The sequence below is a fragment of the Grus americana genome, chromosome 1 (genome assembly GCF_028858705.1).
Source record: "Grus americana isolate bGruAme1 chromosome 1, bGruAme1.mat, whole genome shotgun sequence".
Taxonomy (NCBI): domain Eukaryota; kingdom Metazoa; phylum Chordata; class Aves; order Gruiformes; family Gruidae; genus Grus; species Grus americana.
Genome location: NC_072852.1, coordinates 95,380,087 through 95,402,781, shown reverse-complemented (window position 1 = coordinate 95,402,781; position 22,695 = coordinate 95,380,087). Strand labels below are relative to the sequence as shown.

The following is a 22,695-nucleotide window of genomic DNA, read 5'->3' as shown; positions in this document are numbered from 1 at the left end:
TTCCCTTAGTAATTCCCCACCTTCCCATCCCTAGAGGGAGTGGCCATTTGTTAAATTATGTTAAGTATTCATCTGGCTACTTCAGTAATAATTACACAGTAATTATACTGTGTAGACTGTCCTCTGACTTACTAGAAGCATAGCAGAATACGAACCTTTTCTATTTTCTGGATCAGATACTTCTCAATTTATTGATGCCACATCTTCATACCTGTTTGTTTTGAGGGCTTGCTTTATCTTCTACACTAGTCAAGAAGCAGCTGTCTTTTCACAGTTTTGCTTCCTGCAGTTCTTTTGGACTTCAAAAACACTATGGCTGTAACAGGCAATTGGGTTATATTTTGAATTATATCATACTTTGGTTTGGGTTTATTAATAAAATAGATACAGGTCTGGATGAAGGTTGCAACCCATTTAAAATAGGTCTAGCTTGATGACATTAGGGGAATTTGCACCATTATCTTCCAAACAATTATGCTTTTTGCTGTTAAAAAGCATAGGAGGTAGTCATGTTTAGAATTAAATTGAAGGCTTTTAAACTGGTCAACGCACTTGAAAAAGGAGCCAGAAACTAGAGGGGGAAAGAGGGGAAGGAAAACTGCTTATTGCTACAGGGAAAGGAATTTTTAATAATTTAAAACTGAAGGCTGAAAACACCACTGAAAGTTACCTATGCTAGTGATGACTACATAAAATCCTGATTATATCAGTGTCTTGTAGAAAGCATCTGGTACACTGCATGCATGCTTGTGAAAGTTTTCAGCTAAACAGCTGAAAGTGAAGGTGAGCATTTAAAATTTGCTTAAAATACTGTTAATTATATATAGGAATTGATTGTCAGATATGACTAATTAGTCAATATTTGTTAATGCTTTGAAGTTTGCAGGCTTTGGCTGCCTGGTGTTACAGCAGAGGTGCACAGAAATGCTTTAAGATTACTCTTGCTGTTTATTCATGAGTTCTGACTGATGCGGTGAGATGGAGTAGAGTAACAACCCATCAGGTTACTCCTCTCACAAGGTATGCTTCAAGTGAGTGAGGTAGGCTGTTCAAAGCAGGGCCTTAACCTGGTGTAATTATGTGCTATTCAGCTCAAAGATATTATGCAATGAATTAACATGGAAATTAATAAATTCAAGTCCTTGTGTTTACCTAATACAACATAATTGATCCTTATAAGTATCACTAAAAATAGAGCACTTAAGTTTTTCATAGACCCATAGAATAATTTAGGTTGAAAAGGACTTCCAGTAGTCATCTAGTCCAAAGCATGTCTATTTAGATCAGGTTGCTCAGAGGTGTATCCAGGTGAGTCTGAAACAACTCCAAAGACAGAGGTTCCATAACCTCTTAGGACAGCCTAAGTTCCAGTATTTGACTACCACCATGGCTTAAAAAAAAATTTAAAAATCCTTATATGTAACTAGGATTTCCTGCGTTCTAACCTGTGGCTGTTGCCTATTGCTATGCAACCCTGAGGGAGCTTGCCTCCATCTTCTCTGTGTCCTCTGGTGAGGTAGGTGTGGACAAGAAGGTCCTCACAAAACCTTCACCTTTTTAAGGCTGAAAACGCCTGTCTCAGCTTCACCCTTCATGCTGTGAGCCATTACCATCTTTGTGGCCTTCTGCCAGACTTGCTCCATCCAGTCTGTATCTGCATTTGGGGGGATGATGGTACTCCAGACGCTGTCTTGAAAGTACTAAGCACAAAGGAAGGGTCACTGCTGGCTATGCTCCTCCCTGGGCTCCTACGTTTCATGTCTCTGTTACGGGTGTAAAAATCAGGTCAGAACTTGGACAAGATAAAACAGAAGTTGGCGTTTAAAATATTTTCTTTCTTTCCTTTTATAAACGAAAAAGAGCATACTCAACACACCCAGATGTAGCCTCAATGTCCCCCCGTCCGTGCTGGTGCAGCTGTCACCAGTTGTGCTGCTCCTGATAGGTATGCTCACACTGCAACATGAAATCGTACTTCCAATTTCCTCGTAGCTCCTACTCCCGAGGCAATTTTGAAGCGGAGGCTGCTCGTTTCGGAGGTAGGGCTATAGAAGTACTGATTTAGGAGCGTTCCCTCTTCCCAGCGCCATGGCTGTGCCCGCCCTCACAGGCTTTGACCGGCTCTAAGATGGCCGCGTCTAGCCTTCCGCCCGGCCTCTCCTTTGCCCGACTCCAAGATGGCGGCTTTGCTCCTCCGATGAGCTGCGCCCTCCCTGAGCAGACGCCCCTCCCATGCGCGCGGGCTTCTGACCTCACTTCCTCTTGTGTAGCAGCCATTTTGTCTTTCCGTTGCTGCTGCTGCCCGAGCTTCTCCCTCCCACCCGCCGCCGCTGGCTGCGAAACTCCAGTTCCCCCCCGGGCCTGGCTCCCGCCGGACCCGCCACCCGCGCTCTCCAGGCTCCCCGCGCCCGGCCGAGGGGCCGGCGGAGGCGCGGGAGGCCCCGGTCCTCCTTCCCTCGACAGCGCATGCTTTCCCTGCCCCAGGAGGCGCCTCCGCAGCCCCACGGACCCCGGCGGCGAGGGTCGGGGCGCCTCTCCCCCCACGGTCCCGCCGCATGTGACTGGCCCGGGCGGGCCCCGTCCCGCGCGGAGACGCTGCCCCGCAGCCGCCTCTGCCCCGGGGGCGAGAGCCTGACCCTCCTCCCCTTCCGCCCGCCCTCCGACAGCGGCGTGCCCAGCACCGTGCCCTTGCCCGCCGGCGAGGGAGCAAGCCCGGCGTGGCTCTGAGGGCTCGCGGGAGCCGCGCGGAGGCCGCCCCTTCATCCCCACCCCCCCTCGTTCTCCTCCTGCCCCTCTGCCCCCCGCCCCGCCATGTCCAGCGAGGAGAGCTACCTGGCCATCCTGCGCTACCTGACCAACGAGCGGGAGCCTTACGCGCCGGGGACGGAAGGCAACGCCAAGCGAAAGATCCGCAAAGCTGCCGCCTGCTACGTGGTGCGCGGCGGCACCCTCTACTACCAGCGGCGGCAACGGGACCAGCAGCGCTTCGCCGAGCTCGAGGTGGTGCTGCAGGCCGAGCGCCGCGCCCGCCTCATCCGCGCCGCCCACCTGGCGCCCGACGGCGCCCACCGCACCCGGCTGCAGACCTGGCAGGGGCTCTCGCAGAAGTACTGGTGGCGAGGTGAGCCGTGGCGGGGGGGGTCCGGCCGGGCAGCGGGAGAAACCCCACCGAGCTGGGGGCTGGGGGGTAGAAGGCCGCTCCGCGGTTACAACCCCTGCGGCGCTGGGTCAGTGTCCGGGTTTGTGAGGAAGGTGGCTGTGTACCCTGCCGGGAGAAAGCGGGAGGCGACTGTCGCTCGCTGACTGACTGCTGCCTTGAAACGCTGCCTCTCAACGCGCATGGTCTGTAGGCTGCGACTCTGGGTCAGTCCTTAAGAGGCAGGCCTCGCTGCGCGGGTTGCACCTCAGTCAGCAGATTGTCCTGTGTCTTCTTGTTGGGTAGCGCTGTCTTGCATGTATAGAAACACAGAGCATCACTATCCCCACCCAAGTGTAGCTTGCAGCCTGCTTAAGGTAGCAATTTCTCAACTTCTACACTTTGTACAGGGCGATAATCCGATCCATATGACCTAGTTCAGCGTTTAACCTCATAATACCTTTTCCAACTATCCTGTAGATGGTGTTCACGTAATAGTAGAGCTGCCAGTGATGGTTCGTAGTCCTTGCACTCATTGTTATATTTGTCTCTTTCTTCCAATGAGAAGCCGTAAAGACCAAACTAATTCTCAGTTGGGTCCTGAGTGATGTCATAGCCGTTAGAAATGGTAGTGTATGAACAGCAGTAATTCCCAATCGGGGCCTTCTTTTGGCTGAGCGAGTGGCTTGGTATCTGTGTTCCCTTTGGATTTGGTGTTCTACTTTTACATATCCATTAAACAAATATCCTGCTTTTCAGTTGCCCAGGGCCCACCTTCTGTTTGTACTTTTTCTCCTCTTCTGCTTTTTTGGTCCATCAGTCAGCACGTCTGTCATTTCAGCTTTAGTTTTCCATAGTTTAATTTGGAGGCTTTTTTGTCTAGCTGCAGTCCAGATCTCATTGACTTGAAGATCTTTGATGCGAAAAAGAATTTGATGTCTCAAAGTTGATATATCCATTCTGGATGATGGTCATCTTGCCTTTATCTGAGTTCTCATCATCTACCCAATATTGGACTGTTCTAGCATCTACTGTCATCCTATGCTGGAAACTTCCTTAATGGACCTCAGTATATCTTCTCTTCATCAGAAGAGATCATTCTATATTCTGCATCTTTGGGTCTTATTGGTTACCTTTATTTGCACAACCTATATTATCTTATTTCTCTTGCACTGAGAATACTAAAACTCATGCCCTGCTTTCAGTTCAAGTATTTCATTTCATATCTGTGTCTCCTTGAAAACATTGTTTTCCCTTGCCATAATAATACTCTTCTGCTGCTAGTGGACAGCAGCTTTGACCCAGTCACCATCCTGAGATGGGTGCCAGTCTGTTGTGTCTGCTGCTTTGTAACTGGGAAGCAATGGGCTGGAGTGTGGCCCAGTAGCCAGGAAGGGTGTTAGAGATGGGATCTGAAGACCAGAAATCTTCTGTCCTGAGAACCAGCCATGAAATCAAGGAAGCATAAAAATGTTTGAAATGGGCATGAATGTCCTGGGTTAGAGTGTCTTGGGTTGCCTGAAGTCCGTGTTTTCCTCATCCTTACAGAGATATGTATGCTGTGATAGTGCATCTCGTGCTCTGAAAAGGGGTGAGCGGCGCAAATCTATGTCAGACAAGTTTCTGATCTGTGCTAGATTTTGAACTACAGAGACACGGCTGTTGTTATGTATGCTTTTATATTGTCCTAGTGAAGAAAATGAAATTCTATTGAAAGCCATACACTGAAAATGCCTTGGTACCTAGAGGAGGACCCTGAGCTTAGGAACCGTTGAGTATCTAAAACTATTTACTTACACCGGTTAAAGTAATGGTGGGAAATTAATTTCTTTAAATTCCAAAATCATAGGCAATTGATTTAAATCTGTGTTAATAATACATATCAGCATCATGGCATATAAGAGAGTTGATCCCGATTTTGAAAAAGCCCTTAGGTGAGCCTTCCAATTCTCATCCCCCTCAGTATGGACAAGCAGAGATCCACTTGCATGTGCTAAATGCAGGATCAGGTTACAGCTTTCCTTGTCTTGGCATTCTTAGGGTGAATGTACAAATACAAATATTTTTTTCTAGCCTTAAAAAATCTTTCTGGGAGGGTCTGCTTGATATAGTGATGTTCTAAATGTTCCATCTCAAATTAATGATGGATTACAGTAGTGACATACAGTATCATACAATAGTGTGAGAGAAGCAAAACTGGTAAAAAGAAGTCGGAGAAGGAAAGTATAGGTGACCAACTTCATTTTTCTCCATAAGCGTGTAATATTGTTTTGCTAATCACCTACATATTTAATTACATGTTTAAGGTAAATTGAGTGAAGATTAGAAGTCTAATTAAGCTCCTTTAATTTTTCTTAGGTATTCTTAAGCAGGTTAAAGATTACATTAAAGAATGCAGCAAGTGCCAGGAAAAGCTAGATCGCTCTAGATCTCTGACAGATCCTTCTGAAATGCTGGAGGAACTAGGACTGGATGCAAAATCTCACGAAGATGGTAATGAAACAGATGATGAATTGAGTAATACAACATCAATCCCAGCTGCATCCCCAAAGCCTGTGAAGAAGAAGCCAATAGCGAAGCATGAGCTTGTATTTGTAAGTACCATTGTTTACATCTGAATGTATTTAAGATGTTTGTTAATGTGTCCTTAGTCACATACTTATTTTCCATTGTTGTGATAGTCTTGCAATAATAAGACGACATAAATTTTGCCAAAGATATTCAATATGTGGAAATGGGTTACTGGTGTATATGACATGAAATTAACTATAGTACGTCATATTTGGAAAGTAAAATCACTCTGATTCCTCTTTGTGTATATAGGACCCAAGGGAAAATGAATGGCAAAAGTATAAGTAGTAAAGCATCACATACAAGATTCTCATGGAATCTACATCTGTTCCTTAATAAATGATGCTATATTTATATATAAAATTATTGATGATAACTGCAGGCTTGTATGCGTGTAAAGACTTTTGAATCTAGAAACCGTTTCAGACTGTAACATTGAAAAATACGTTCAAGGAACTGTTTGAATACCCATGTCTTCCCATTTTTCCAGTTGTCTGTTTTAACTGTGTTTCAAGGGAGGGTGAGAGTTGATGTATTTAAAGAAAGAAACCAATAGTAAAGTTAACCTTTATTATTATAAATGAAGTTAAGCTTATTTATTATTATACAGGCTTGAACTGATTGTACGGTTGCAGAAAATAATCCTTTTCTGTGTTTCAGTGTGAATGCTTAAAAAGGCACAGTCTAAATGTAATGAAGTTCTCGTAATGTTGTTTATGACAGGTTGACAGTAAGGGCCTTGTGAAGCAGTCATCTTCCAAACATTGTCTGTCAGTCTTAAACCAACTGAATCAGCAGAGGCTTTCCAATCAGTTCTGTGATGTGACTCTGCTGATTGAAGGAGAGGAGTACAAAGCTCACAAATCTGTCTTGGCAGCCAACAGCGAGTACTTCCGAGAGCTCTTCATTGAAAAGGGAGCTGTGTCTAGTCATGAAGCTGTAGTGGATCTGTCAGGTGAATTGTTGTGGGTTTCAAAGCTAGAAATCATAATATCCTAAGTAAGGTGTACAGTATTTGATTCAGTCTTTTTTGAGTGTTCAAGACAACTGCATATTTTATCTTGCTTTTTTCTCTCTTTTCATCTAAAATTATTTTGTGTGCATTTTAATGCTAAAGTGATTGCTCTGGTTTTGCATAATCTGTTCTTCCATATTGAATGGACTATCAGATTTCATCTTAAAATTTCTGAGAAGCTTTGGATTGATTTTTACCTTGCTTAGGCATGTTTTATCCTTGTGTTAATCACAAGGATAAAAAAAGGGAACATAATCAAATACTTGAATACATCAAGAGGGGATATTGACTAGCTTCTCAGAGAGCTGTTTTGCTGAACAAAACCTAAATTGTTTCTTATGTCTGTGAAACACTGTTATATGTGTTTCTACTTATTTCTCAAACCTTCTGGTACCTTAAAGATAGGAGACAATCCTAAAATAAGTGTTCTAAAAATAGCTTTGTAGTGATGAAGAATATTGTACAGAACATATGCCTACTGCATTGCTTTCTCATGAGTTTCTTAACTGTGTCTGTCTCTGCATGAACAATAGAAATGCATGAACAATAGATTTCTAGTATGATGGTCCAGAAGGTCCCCTGAATTAAATATTTGATTTGTGATTTACAGAACTGTGGAAAATTATACCAAATGCTTCTTTTTAAGCATTTCTATCTATATATCTGTACCTTTATTTTTTTCATTAGCCACTTTCTTGTCATATTTTTATGCCACGTCAGTTGTTACTTAAGTCCTGGCTACTTTCTGACTGTAGCAGGTCCAGAAAGACTTTGGTTAATCTGCTTCAAAAATATTGTGACTCTCCCAGTATCTTGAAACATTCTTCTAGAGAATTTCATTGTGAAAATACCTTCCTTACTTATTGGAAACGGTGTCTGAGCTTACGTCAATGTAGAAAATACATGAGGACACTTTTGCATAAATGACAATTAATTTGAGTCCAGCAGAGGGGCTTCAGTGTTTCTTGCAAGTGTGTTGTTTTGCTCTAAATTTCAGACTTAACTATGTCAAAGGTGAACTGTTGTGTCCCACATGGGATATTTTGCTGTAATTTGGGGTCATCAGTGTTTGGTCTAATCTCTTGTTTTATTCCTGGTAGGGTTCTGCAAGTCCAGTTTCCTGCCTCTATTGGAATTTGCTTATACTTCAGAATTAACTTTTGACTTCTGTAGTATGGCAGAAGTGGCCATGCTTGCCCGGCATCTCTTCATGTCAGAGGTCCTTGAAATCTGTGAAAACGTGCACAAACAGATGGAAGAGAAACAAATTACGGTGTACCAAAAGGGAGATATTCAAACAGTAGAGTCAACACAAAATTTAACAGAGCAGACTGAAGTTGAGACGCAGCCCGTGGATGGTACTGAGCAACCTGAGCTGGCAGCCAGCGAAGCGCCAGTAGCTGTGAATGGAGCTCCTTCCTCTGCTGGGCCAGAGGAAGCAGCAGCACTCCAGCCTGAACTCCTGCCTCCAGAGCCTATGGACATTGCTCCAGATGATCTTTCGAAGCCTTCAGAACAGTGTGAAACAGCTGAAAATTACATCAAGATGCAGCTGCTAGAGAGCGTTTCAAATAGCTCTGTGTCTGTCATAGAAGCTGAGCCGTCGGCGGTGGAAGCCATGGACATGCAAAGTAAAATGGAAATTAAGACAGACCAAAATGAAAGTGGTAAAGCAAATGTGGACACTGCTTCTGAAGACTCCTCAGAAACGCTCAAGCAAAAGCGTGGCAGGCAAAGTAAAGAACAGAGCGTTTCAGTTTCACAACCGGAAAGCTTAGCTTCCAGCCAAGATGATACTTACAAAAGCAAGCTTCGCCAGCGTTCTGTTAGTGAAGGGGGATATATCAGATTGCATAAAGGAATTGAAAAAAAACTGCAAAATAGAAAGACAAATCCTAAATCTGCGATACAGCAGGTATTCTATCTGTCTTTAGGCCTGTTGTCAGTAATCGCCCAGTGTTTCGAGACCAATCTGAAAAGACTGTTTCCCGATTCCAAGCACTGTCTGGCAAATGTTTTTCTTTTTTTGAGTGATTAACATTACTGCAAACCAAAGTAACGTCTGAGTTGTGACAGTTGTGGTGCAAAAAAACCCCAACCATTGGCGTCAAAATTCCTTCCATATTGAAGAAATTTAGAATGTTCGGTGACCTTAGCCCAGCTTGAGTATCTTCTCACAGCTTCTTATGGTTGGACAGAAGGTGTATCTTCTCCCTAAAATTCTTAATGATCTGGGAATTTAATGCTTAACTAGCATGTGTGTATGTCAGTCATAGACAAATGTATTTATCTGTTAGAGAAGCGAGACCCTACATTTGTTAAGACTTGAAAACAAAGCATTGGGGATGAAAAATTTGACATCCGATGTAGATCTTAAGATACAGTCATAAGTTACAATAATGCAGTCCTACTACCTTCAGATTGGGGTCAGTTAGAAAAAAAAAGGTTCAAAGAGAACTGGTATTAAAAACTCTAGCACTCGGACATATTAAATGTTTAGTAATTGAACTAGTTGTTTCAATTTTTTTTTTTTTTTTAATGAAACAGTCTTCCTACTCTTTCCCCTTCAGGAGCCTTTGCTCTTTTAGTGCCTGTGGATAGCTGACATTCACCTCCCTGAGCATAAATACATCCATTTTTGTGACACAGTACACTTTGCCTTGCTCATTGTATGTTGGCTAAATCTTATGAAGAACTGTTAATTTCCAGAAGCATTCCGTGAGATGTTTACATACTAGAGCCACCAGTCCCCCAGACGGGGATAATTTGTCATCATTACAACACCATTGTAGATAGAAATTGTAGCATTAGTCGCCTTTTACAGAGGGACAAATTCAAGCCCAGTTGCTAAAACTAGCACAATCAAAATATTTGAGCAACCTATTTATGATGGTTGGAAAATGACATGTTTTTGTTCTGTTTTGGGAGGGGGGAATATCTACCTTCAGGAAGAGCCCCTGTTAACTTTATTTTGCAGTTTGTACATCTGGTCCCTTGACGGATGAGGTCTATAGACAGTGGCCACCTATGGGGAAAAAAGAAATTAGTATAGATAATTGCTCAGAATTTGACTCAGGAATAAGTTTCTGCTTTCCTAACTTGCTTCATAGCTTTTAGCATTTTTGTCTCATGCATCCCTCAACTCCCTGCCATGGTACTGGATTTTGTATAAGCATTGGGAAGGGGACGCTCCTTCCTGAGTTCCCAGTTTTGATGCTGGAAGAATAACAGGAAAGAGAGGTTGCAAGAAAAATGCTGCTGACTTTGGAATTGCAGTAATTGCAGCTGACACGGAGATATTAGGGATGAGGCGTGCTTTGTATGAATGGATTATTTTCCAAGCTCTTACTAATCATCTACTGAACAAAATTATTTTTGTGCCTTCACAGTTTAGCCAAGTTTGCATAAGTTTTCAGAACAACAGCAAAATTAAAAAAAAAAAAATATTGTCCCTGTGTTGAGTTTCAGTTTGTTTTTGAGAGACATGGAAGGGCTAGCATGTCTTCAAAAACTGTTAGATACCTCACTTGAGAGAACAGGAAGAAGAAATGAGGATGCTTGTACTTTTTTCACTTGCCTTATTCTCAGAAGCCTGAAGGGGAGATACCTGATACAGGGAATTTCAGCCTGATCACTTACAACTTGGCTTTTAAAGAATTTGACAGCAAATTTCTACAAAGGAAAACAAGATTATCAGCTCCAGGTAGTGCTGCCAATACTGCCTAACAGAAAACATTAACGCCTAACAAAAAAACCAGTAGTAAAGCTGGAATGCTCCTAACCAGAAAGAACTTTGCTTAAATACTGTAAATTTTTTCACAGGTTATTAATAACTCAGTTTTTGCTGGCTGGTAAAAATTAACTGGGCCGCTTTTTGTTTGTTTGTTTTTAGTCTGATGACTTTTGTAGTAAAGCAAATGTAAATCCTGAAAAGGGAAGTTGGAGCCTAGGAAAGGGTTGGAAACAGTTGATAGAAATTGTGACTGGCAGTACCTTGTGGTTCCTCTGTAACTATCCCTTAGCTCTCACTTAGGCAGTTACTCAGGTTTGAGTAGTTAGTTGTCTCTGAACTGGTAAGTCATTGTCTGCCTATAATGATAATCAGTTTATGGTTTTAAAACAAGACCAATTTTTCACCCACTATGAGATCGGTAGTTTTGCAGTGAACTGAAAGGGGGTAACTTTCTAGCAGCTGAGTAAACCGAGCAAAATTAGGTGGTATAGTAACACACAGAAGCATCAGCTTTTAGTACTAACTTGCAAAGGAAATACACAGTGTAGTAAAGTTCATGCAAGGGTTATGTTTTTCCAACTTAGGTTGCCATGAAGCTGGTACAAAGAGGGAAAAAAATGAAACAGCCCAAAAGAGAAACCACGGAAAATAATGAAGTAGAACCTCAGCACAAATGCACCGAGTGTGGAATGGTGTTCCAGCGGCGCTATGCACTTATAATGCACACACTGAAACATGAAAGGTCGAAAGATTATAAATGCCCAGTAAGTTTGGTTTTCTTCATCCATAAACCTCCCTCTTTAGGAAAATTCATTCAGTAATTACATTCGTAATTATTTTTCTTGCCTCTTTCCATGCGTGTATTTACTTTCCTTACGGATTTCAGAGACGGATGCAGCCCTGATCTGGATGGGGTGGGGTAAAACGTGGTGAAGCCACATGGTCTGACAGCACCGTGTGACATGGGAGTGTGCTTGCTGCTCAGGACAGTGCTGGAGTGGGCTTTACTTCTAACCTTAACAGTAAATTTGCAACTGCGTTCAGATTAGCCTGGAAGTTAGCCTCATTGGGAAGTGATCAGTGGTTCTGTTGGTAGCTGTAAAATTCAAAATTTACAACTATTAATTAACCTGAGATAAAATGCCTATTGGAGTCAGGCTATAGACCCAGCTAATCATATTGCTATACTTAAAACCTTTGATTACCTTTTTTTTTTTTTTTTTAAATAATTTTGGAGCATTAAATGCAAAGTAAAGTTGTAATATTTCCTTTCCCAGTTGTGTAAAAAAGAATTCCAGTATGGTGCCTCCCTGCGAGCCCATCTCGTCCGGCACACTCGGAAGACGGAAGTGAACGCTGCAGCCTCTGGTGTAGAAGAGACAGGCACATCGTCAGTGAAAGGGAGAACTAAACGGGAATTTATATGTGATATATGCGGGAGAACTCTACCTAAGCTCTATTCTCTCAGAATACATATGCTGAAACATACAGGTGTAAAACCGCATGCATGCAAGGTAAAGAGAAAGTCCTTTTACTCTGTAATTAAATTATTAATGTTTTCTTGATATTTTAGTATTGACACTCTGTCTTAAAATTCAGGTTAATTTAGGTCACTTCAGAATGGGGAAAACTACTGTAACATTCCTGATGAAAATTCTTGTAGTCCAAGACTGAGAAAACTAGAATGAAGTTGAATCATGAAAGTTCATATTCCTGTGTCTAGAAGAATGCCTTCCCCTTGAATATTCTTTTTTTAACAGACCAGTTCTGCCACTGGTGCAAAATCACAGGCTTGGCCATCCGGGTTCCCAAGAAATACAGGTGGTTTTGTTCTATTTGAAGTTAAACACCTATTACATAATGAGTTTTATTTGTCCTATTCCACTGGATATGGATTTTTTTAGGTTTGTGGAAAGACCTTTACGTATAAGCATGGATTAAAAATGCACTTAGCTCTCCATGAAGTACAGAAACAGTTCAAGTGTGACTTGTGTGAAAAGTCTTTTGTCACAAAAAGAAGTCTTCAGGAACATATGAGCATTCATACAGGTAAGTGATGAGAAAGAGACTCCTTTTACTTTGGTTGGTTGTTGTATGCTGCTGAACTTTAACATTGTTCTTCAGTATCAAAGGAACTGTTTAAAAAAATAGTAGTTTCTCCTTTTTGTTCTACTGATCATGTAGCTGTGGGTAGTCATTTTACATTTATTTTCTGGGCTTACTTTACAGTAGTTTAATGTTATTATCCAAATGTTCTATACAAGAACAGGGAATCATGGTTGGTCTGTTCCTATGTTTTTACGTACATATTTATGCCTGTATCATATCAATTCAACAAAGATAGGCAACAGGTTCTGGAGCACTTACACTTCCAGCCTGTCTTTTCAGAGGAAACCGTGCTAAGTTAAATCTCTGAGAATCTCTGCATATGTTTTACAAGACTTGCTGTACTAATACTAAAATTTTATAAAACTCGGTATCTTTAAAGATCTTAGCATGTGAAAGATGACAATAATTTAATACAAGCAGAGATTTAAAATTGTAATGTGTAGAAATTGTCTATTTCTTGTTTCCTGAGTTGGGCGGAATCAAAAGTAAAGAGACTGTTTTTGTTAAGACAATTTGTTCTAGAAATGAAGGAATTTATATTAGTACTCAGCACTCCTAAATTGATGAATTCAAGCAGAAAACTTATTTTAAGGTGTTATTCCACAAATTCAAGATTTAAGTCATCCATAAGCAATACTGCATTGCTAGAGAAGTTGCATATTATATGAACACAAGCAATTGTGGTTGGTTTGGGTTTTTCTCACACAAGAGGTGAATTTTTTTTAGACTGTTTACATTTCATGACCAATTAGTAGCTGCAATGTTGTACCTGTGTTTGAAAACATGCAATAAAGTAATTTAGAGTTGCTGTTCCCCCCTCTGCGTATCATTACATTGGAACATACAAAATACACTTAAAAATTCCATCTGTGTGTAATTAAACCAACTTCTCTTTGTACCGCTGCTCTGATTACTTAAGAGAAATTAAATGAGAAGAAAAAAAAACACTCTCACAAAGCACTCTAGAGATGCAGAAGCCTGGCTTTGTAATGTTTTGTTTTCTTTTTTTGCCAGGAGAATCCAAATATCTTTGCTCCATCTGTGGAAAATCTTTCCATAGGGCATCAGGACTCAGTAAACACATAAAGAAACACCAGCCAAAGCCTGAAGTTCGCGGATATCAGTGCACTCAGTAAGTTGGTTGGTGGGGAGTTTTTTGGTGGGCTTTTTCTCTTAACACTAATAGTCTTAGTAATTTTAAAGATTAAAAGTAGCTCCTTATTGTAGTGTAAAACTGTTCACTGGCCTGGAATTAGACATTTACACTTTAAAAGTAAAATTGCACTTTTGTCAATACCTGCATTGGAGAGCAAAAGCTTGATTTTTAACTGTTACCTAGCTCTAGTTTCATACAGTTGTTTTTAAATGAGCGTGTGTGCGCTTGTAGCTGCAGTCAGTAGTTTTTAAATGTGGTTTTAAAGCTCCCTTGTAGGACAGATAGAAGAGTGGTGAACTTGTCAGAAGCCAAGGGCCTTCAGCCTGTTCTTGCCCTCTTTTACTGTGATAGTCGATTTCAGTTTAAGGTGAAAATTTCCTATACAGTCTATGATGTCATGTACTTGTGTGCGCTGCAGTATACACTATGTTTAGCAAACAGCTCTGCAGGAACATCATAAATTAAGATTCACTGACTATTGCAGTTAACTTGATTATAAAACTTACATGACCACCTAAGTATCTTTGCATTATGGACTTGAGTTTAGCAGAAACTCTGTAACTGGAAAGAGGGTGTCTCCTAGTGTGTTAGCAAAACATGGATACTTTTTCCATGACCGAGCAGCCTATAGGAGAACTTTTCAAGTGACCTGCAAAAGCACAAATGGTACTTAATTTCCAAACTGTCAGTTAGGTCTCTAGAAAACTCTCTCAGGTATTAAGAGGGGTTGTACAGTTTATATGATTGCCTGTATGCAGTTCATAGTTTTAATGAAAGTTTTCATCTAAAGTATTATTTAAAGTATCCCTGGTAGTGTGTGCTGCATGCTAGCAAAAATAATACTTTCTAACTGCTGAATACTCACTTTAATTCTGTCACCAATGTTTTTATTTAATGCTTTGTAATGCTAAAAATAGTGATCTTAGAAAAACAACAAATAGAGCTAACAGGGTCCTTAACGGGGACCAAACTGTTTAATGAAACATACTAGGAAAGGCAATTTTGGTTTTGACAGAAAAATATATTTTTAAAATAAATTATTTTTACTCAAGGCAGTACAGTCATGGATGCAAAATATTACCTTGACAGAGAAGATATTTTGATTCCCCAGCTCCTTCAAAACAGACACAGTCCTTGTTTCTTCTACAGTGAAGATCTCTACTAAGAGTATAATTCATGTTGTCACAAATGGTTTAGAGAGCTTCACTAAGCAATAATCAGACTTCAGTTTCCTAGTTTGCTGGGTTGGTATGTAAATCTCCCTGCTAGGCTTCAGTTTGAGCTTCTGGCCCAGTTGAGCGAAGCTTAAGATGATTTTTTTTCCTAAAATGATCGTGGAAGTTTCCAGTGAAGTAGGTGTTGGATTAAATTGCAGTAGTGTGAGTGTGTCAGAGGGTGGTGGTGGTTGCTTGAGTTTTTTACTTCTCTAATGGCTTTTCCAAATATGCAGGCCTTGAGGGGAGAGCACCAAGTGCCAACGCCATTCAAGACCCTCAGGGGTCTTTGTGATACTTTTTGATGTGGATCTGCAAACCAAGATCCTTGAGAGCCCCATTGGAACTGGAGCTGTCAGGTTTTCCAGCCTAGGAGGAAGAGGTTGTTTGGGTGGCTCAGGGACCATCACCTTTTTATTTTTTTTTTAACTTCCCGCCCCCCGCCCCCCCCCCCCCCTTCTTGAAAGTGAAGAAGGCCTTTTTCCTCTCCAGAATGCCCATTCTCCAGGAAATATAATATTAAAAGTTTTGTTCCTGTATGGAAGCTTTTTTCTTTTCAGATTCCCCTGGAGGTTGGGAATTCTGACATTCCCTCATTCAAGAGGTAGATCAGCTGTAGAACGTGAATCTTCCACGTTTGCTTGCTGGCATTTCTCTGCCTCTGTCCTTTCTTGAGTCATACAGGTTATGATGTTACATGAGGAAGAGATGCAGATGATCAAGCAAATATGTCTGAAGAGCAGAATTTGTTTCAAAGGGAGAAAGCATGTCTTTGATTAGACTAACCTCTGTAGTTTTCATACCAAGAGGAGCTAGTGATTTGTAATTTTACATAGTCATACTATGGCAAGGTATAAATGAAGGAAAACTAGGAATTTGCCTGGTTTTAGAGATATACAAACAGCAAGCTAAGGAATGACTATCACTACTTTCAGATGCTTTCTTTTAGGATTCTGAATTTATTTTTTTAATTTCTAAAAAAATAACATTTGAGCATTACAAACAACAAGTCCCAGTTATCTTTGTATCAATAATGAATCCTCTTTGGGTAAGGGAAGAAACAGTTGTTACTATCCTCATAAGTTCACATGGTATAATACAAATTTCTGATGTCTTGCAGTCAGTTTGCCTTTGATTATTCCCCCCAAATAATAACAGAAAGAATAGTTACCCATAACAGACAAAAGTGTGTCAGAGGTCCTCAAGTTATATTCCAGACTTTCAGATAAGCTGCTGTTCCTTTTAATTTTCCCTACTTTGCAAAGGGATTGTGCTTTATATAGATATTGATGCACAATAGGTGTTGTCTTCTCAAAGTCTCAAGTTGCCATTAAAGGGGAGGGTTCTAGTGCCTTTGAAATCAGGATCACCAAGATCTTTCTTATATAGGATGCTAAAACCTTTACCGTTGCAGGTGTGAAAAGAGTTTCTATGAAGCTCGAGATCTTCGGCAGCATATGAATAAACATTTAGGTGTGAAGCCATTTCAATGTCAGTTCTGTGGAAAATGTTACAGTTGGAAGAAAGACTGGTATTCTCATGTAAAGTCTCATTCTGTCACAGATCCTTATAGGTAAGAGGAAATTCCTTTAACAACTGAACTGTACTTATCAATATGAGGTTATGCAGATCCACAGCCAGACACCAAGGAACTGCTTAGTCCATTGTTGAAGTACCAATTGATCGATGTTGTCTGGGGTCTTGAGTTTTTAAGAATGGATGGATGACTTCAGATAGTGTGGTCCAACTGTTCACCTGCTGGCGCAATCCTGCAACTAATACGTACAAAGTTCTAAGAGGATAAATATAATTGATGAAGTTAGAAATGCTTTGTATGTGATCTCACTTCTCTAGAATGGTAAGTGGAAGATTTGTGGCTGTGAATAAGAGAAAACATAGCTCAGTCCAGGAATATTATTTCTAATTATGGAACTACTTGTCATATGAGACAGTATTCCCAGTAAAGTTTGCCTGCTCTAATTAAAGTGCATTTTGGTTTGAAAAGCATAACATAAGCGTAGCATAGTGGTTTCAATAGATTTCTCAACACTTTTTAGGTGTAATATATGTGGTAAAGAATTTTATGAGAAAGCTTTGTACAGAAGACATGTGCAGAAAGCCACACATGGTAAAAAAGGAAGAGCAAAACAAAATCTGGAACGAGTTTGTGAGCATTGCGGAAGAAAATTCACACAACTCCGGGAATACAGGAGACACATGAACAATCATGAAGGTATGTAGAACACAAGTAGTCATGATGTCCCTCAACCCCTAAAAACATGATGGACAAAGGAGTAATTGTTTCTTTGAGTCTGTGTATGTCCTGTGTTGCAAGATGCACAGAAGGTCTTACATATTCTCTCCAGTTAGTTTTATGCCAGTTCTGGTTTAACTTCCTTCCAGTCCTTCCCAGAAGCGGCTGTTGGGATCTTTCTAAAACAGCAGTCACACACAGGGACAGTGGCAGTTTGTGCTTCTCAGAACTTTAATGGAAGAGGGACTTTTTTAGAAGTGATGAAAATATGTATATCTGGCAAAGAATTGGATGTCAAACATTCTCCGGTTTGAAAGGTGCACACGGTTAACAAAATACTCTTCAACCAGGAGACTGATTGGCCTGAATTTAAAAAAAAGGACCACTGCTGCAAATTGGTCAACCTCATGATTTGTAACAAGCAGTAAATTATATGATGTTTCAGGAAAATATGAAAATATTTTATAATAATAAAAAAAAGGTCTGTGCATTTTTACTTTAGACATGAAGTATGATATTGATTTTTGAGTATTTGGTTGTTCCAGTTATCTTGGAAGTCTATATATGCTTCTATCTCGGGGCAAAAAAACACTTCTTTGAAACGTGCCTTCTTTTAAAGAACTGTTATGACTAAATATAACTATTGAAATAGAGATTTTGTGTTTGTTTCTAAACAGAGAACGTGCCCTGTAATAGGTATCTAGCCTAAACTTACAGTAACTGTTACGGAGGAAAAGCCGGTATTGAAATAGTGTTTGTTGCCACCCATACGCCCCATTGGGTACTAGAGGCTGCAGAACTCAGACATTGTAGGGGAGAATAAGATTATACAAACAGCAGATGCAGCATTTGAACACCTGTGGTGTGGAGGAGGAGGGAAAAAGCTGTAGATGGCGTTACAAGCTCAGCTAGAATAAGTGCTGATTTGATGAGATGTGTACAGTAAGATTTACAGAAACAAAGTGTGACTAAGAATGTAAGCAACAAATTCTATTAAGTAAAGCATGGTTTCAGAAAGGCATCACCAGCAAAAAATAATTTGAATTTTATTAAGCAGCACGTTCTTAAAATAGGGGAGAAACTGCATTTAAAGGAATTTTGAAAAAAAAAATATTAGATTGGGCAGAGCATTTGTGGACAGTCTTACCATTGATTGTGTTATGCTTGCATTATATTGTAGTAAAGAAATGGTAAAGGTGGTCTCTTTCTTACATGGCAAAAATTATAGTATTTCTTTTGTTCTTTTATACTGCTGTTTTCGCTGTCACTTCTCGTCATTGCTTGTGCGTATTTATGAATGCTGACAGTCACCTTTTCCTTGCCTTCCCTTTGAGAACAGGTGTGAAGCCATTTGAATGTCTAACTTGCGGAGTAGCCTGGGCCGATGCGCGTTCATTGAAGCGTCATGTGAGGACACATACTGGTGAACGACCGTATGTCTGTCCTGTGTGCAATGAAGCTTACATAGATGCCCGGACACTACGGAAGCACATGACCAAGTTTCATAGGGACTACGTACCCTGCAAAATCATGCTGGAAAAAGATACTCTTCAGTTTCATAACCAGGGGACACAGGTGGAACATGCCATCAGCATTTTAGCAGCAGACGTGCAGGAACAAGAAACAGAGATTAGCGTTGGCGGTGGTGAGATTGAGACTGTGGTAGTGACAGGAGAGACGCTTGAAGCCATCGAAGCAGTTGCAGCTACTGAGGAATGTACATCAGTCTCTACTCTTTCTGACCAAAGCATCATGCAGGTGGTAAATTATGTATTGGCACAACAGCAAGGACAGAAAATGGCTGAAGTGGCACAGGCCATTGAAACTGTAGAAGTAGAAGTGGCCCATGTTACAAAGACAGAGTGAACATAGTATACAGGAGAGCAAGAAGGGTGAGGTCTTACGATCTGTGAGGGCCTGGTATTTAACTGGGTATCTGAGGCTTACAGTAATAACTATTTTCAAACAGTTAATCCCCAGTACTGAATGTCTTGGTGAGAAAATACTGCACCATGCATTAGGGGGAAAAAGTTAAGATGCTTCAGTGTGGGCCAAGGCTTTGAAGGCAAAGACTTCTGCACTGACCATAACTGAGGGGAAAAAAAAAAAAGTCGGAAGAATAATGTTTTCTGTGTCATGGAGTAAGTATCATGCTGTAACTTCTGAAAAACAAAAAGAAAAAATATAGAGAGGCTGCACTAAAAACTAGAAATGTACAGGTATCAGTAGCATTATTTGACTTTTGTTTTTATGTGCATTTCATCAAATTTGTGAACAAATTACCTGTGCTATATTCTGTCTGTTTACTCCCCAAAACAAGGGGATGGTAGAATGCTTCGTGCAGCGTGGGCTTCTTGCAACCTACAGAAAATCTGAGGCTTTTTTCTTCGGGTAGACACACTATCAGCAGATAGCTTATCCCAGTTTTGAAGAACTTATGTAAATTCCAGGTTGGTGGGTGGCAAGTCCAAGGTTCAGCAAAACACTGTAAAATGTTTTACAGATAACGGGTGGGGGTCCACAGAAGTCTGAGGAAGTGATTCTCCGAGACGGATTCTGAATTTAAGTTGACCAGAGGATAGCCCACTGCAGGGAGACTGTTTAGAGACGTAAACCACTTTTTATCTGTAAGTGAGGAGCTTGCGCTTCAGCCTCTGCGTGCAACCATGTTTCGTTTAACAATGGTTGCGTAAAGGAAGCTACCGCCTGCATTGTTGTATGTATCCAAAGCAGGCAATCCAATGATGGATGCTACCAATTTTGCATTACATTTGATGTAGAAACTCTCAAATGGCATGCTTCTCTAGGAATATAAGCGGACTGAAGAAGTCCAACTAGTTACGATCTGATCTTGTCTTGTATCCTGTTGAAAGGAGGAGCCCTGCTAATTCCCAAATGGGACACAAAGCAATGTCAGAATAGAGAACTATGAAAATCTTAGTATGGGGCAAAAATTAAATTTCTCTCAAAATACCGGAGTCTTCAGAAGACGTTATTACTGCTGCTGTAAGAAAATACTTCTAGGGCAAGCTAATTCCTGGCATTACACCACATAGATGGAAAAATGTTTACTAGGTTTTTCTGCGGTAAGCATCAATCACAGCCGTGCTTGGCCCAAGTTTAAATGCCTGTGATTTAACACCATGAACACTGCACGTCTTTATCTGTCCAAGGTGGGTTCTTTCATTGCTGGTTGGGTTTTTTTAAGCAAGAAACGTCTACCAATGGATAACTGAATGTGCTATGCCCAGGAACAATGATGAGACCTGTATTCTTTACATTGTTCTCAATCTATAGTATTATCAAATATTTCCCAACTTTGGTATCCAAGGAGCCAAAAGCCTATAATACTGCAGGCTAAACTTCATCAATAAAGTTACATGCCTGTAACTCTGCTACCTGTGAAACCAATCCACTGAACAAAACTGAAGCAAAATCTGTGACAAAGTAACTGCCTGATTTGAATATTTCTACCTTTTATCTTATTTAACTGTTTGAGTATCTGTCTGCTAAGCTACAGAATGGACTGTTCTTTTTATACTTGGCAAGCATGTAGATAAGCGGTCATTGAAAATTTTTTAAGCAATGTGTAGTTTGAGTTCCTGCCTTGGATGGGAATTAATCTGTAGATGACTATTTCAAAGGTCAAGGTCTTCCTGCAGAGAAGTCATGTAGTTTATTTATATATCCCTGCAGCCCTTTACAGTTGTATTCTTTTCTAATTACCAAATGGAGTAAAACTAAAATGAATACTTAAAAAATAAATACTGCTAGCTGTAACTCTTGAATTTTTGTATGGTCAAGAATCTGGAGATAGCCATCCTGCTTAAAATTAAAGTACTACCATTATGATCAGAAAAGATTTAAAAGAGTGCTAGGTGAACTTTAAAATTTACATCAATGTTTGTATCTTACAACTAATTATGTATTGCTAAAGTGAGGAAATGTTCAAGGCAAATAGCTGTAAATAGTGCTAGAACATTATTTGTATATTTAGTGTGTTACCTTACAAAAAGAATATTACCAGCACCTTAGTTTAATCTTCGGTGCATTTATTTATTTGCCCAGCCTATGGAAGAGACAGAAGTGAATCTGAATTTCAGAGCCATGTTACTCACTGTAAAACCACTTCAACTGACTTGATGGCCTGCCATTTAAAAACAAAAACCAACCAACCGGACAAACAAAAAAGTCACAAAAGGTTGTTTCCTAAACGAGACTCGGCCAGGAATGTCAAAGCTGAATGTTGTGGCACCCCTCTCCTAACATAGTGTGCCTTACCTTTTCAGAAGGGTAGTGTACATGAGGTAAGTAGGGAGCGTCGCTCTTAGCTTTGCTGTTCCCATATACGTGAAGTTGCCTTATGTTTTTCTTTAGATGTCAGCTCTTAAATTAAGACGTTCGCTACCCTTCTGCAATCTATTTGAAGTCAGACTGCAAATATGCAGTTGATATTATTTAATTTGATTTTTTTTAAATAAAGTTAATGAGAAGTGTCCATTTATAAAGTATTCCTAGTGAATTCCTGTACATAATGAATTTGATCTGTACATTCTGCTGTTTTTATTTAGTGTTTGATGTATAAAGTTATGGTTATTTCTGTCATTAAATAAACTGAGCTTTGCCATGAATTTATAGACAGATGTCTGATCTGTTCTAACAATGCCTACTTTTTAATGTTTGCTTAAGGCTCAAAAAACTAACTTGTATGAGGACAGGAAATCCCCTGCCCTCCTAAGTTGTGTCAGAGCATTGTGATACAAGAGTACAACATTAACAAAGGACAGTGTATATTTATACTGAAATCACTTTGGCTGCAAGACCTCTGGGTGGATGGGGCACCCACGCAGACCCTCAAGGTATACACAGTACTGCAACTGTGTATACATTTAATATAACAACATTCAGGTGCTGCTGCTGACAAGGCAGTGGGAACCTAGCACCTCTCAAGCAGTTCTTTTGAGACCTGTTCTCATGCAGAAGAGTCCCAGCTACTGAAGGTGAGAGGCCCCAGCTCCCATTGCCAGCTGCAGGGCAATATGCTTACAAGTCTAGGGTGGCTTCACAGGGACTTTTCACAATGGAAGTTTGTCTTGCACCCCTGAGAAAAGTTTTGTCCTGAGGGCAGTGTTTCTTGCCTTAGGTAAAGTGCCCTGCCTTACAGGTGGTAACATCAGCATTAACTTAGTGCTTTTAGATGTGTAGTAGCCCAAGTTCTTCTTGTCGGCCTTAAATTTAACATGTGAACAAGACCCTGTTAAACAAACATCTGAGTAACAAAAATAAAGCACAGCCTATGATACTTGCTAGTTTCACAATTTCTCTTTACGCTGCTGTATTTGGTGCCTGCAATTCTATATAGCAGAGGCTGGTGTACATACAAACATGAAGGGCTACCACAGGTCTGCTTCTTTCACAAAAACAAAGGCAGAATTATAATTTTATAACAAGTTACTGAGCATCAGCCAACACTTTATATGCAACTGCTATGTTTACAAATTACGGAA

At 40.4% G+C, this 22,695-nt stretch overlaps 1 protein-coding gene across 1 annotated transcript; it reads left to right on the top strand.

The window, feature by feature from the left end:
- Positions 1-2,256: 2,256 nt before the first annotated feature.
- On the top strand, positions 2,257-22,653 carry ZBTB11 (zinc finger and BTB domain containing 11). The gene is made up of 11 exons (XM_054812638.1): positions 2,257-3,121; positions 5,495-5,730; positions 6,431-6,662; positions 7,823-8,637; positions 11,040-11,219; positions 11,733-11,969; positions 12,360-12,504; positions 13,579-13,696; positions 16,349-16,507; positions 16,992-17,167; positions 18,528-22,653. Exons 1-11 carry the CDS (start codon positions 2,812-2,814, stop codon positions 19,052-19,054), a joined length of 3,135 nt encoding a protein of 1,044 aa, XP_054668613.1. The 5' UTR covers positions 2,257-2,811; the 3' UTR covers positions 19,055-22,653.
- Positions 22,654-22,695: the final 42 nt, after the last annotated feature.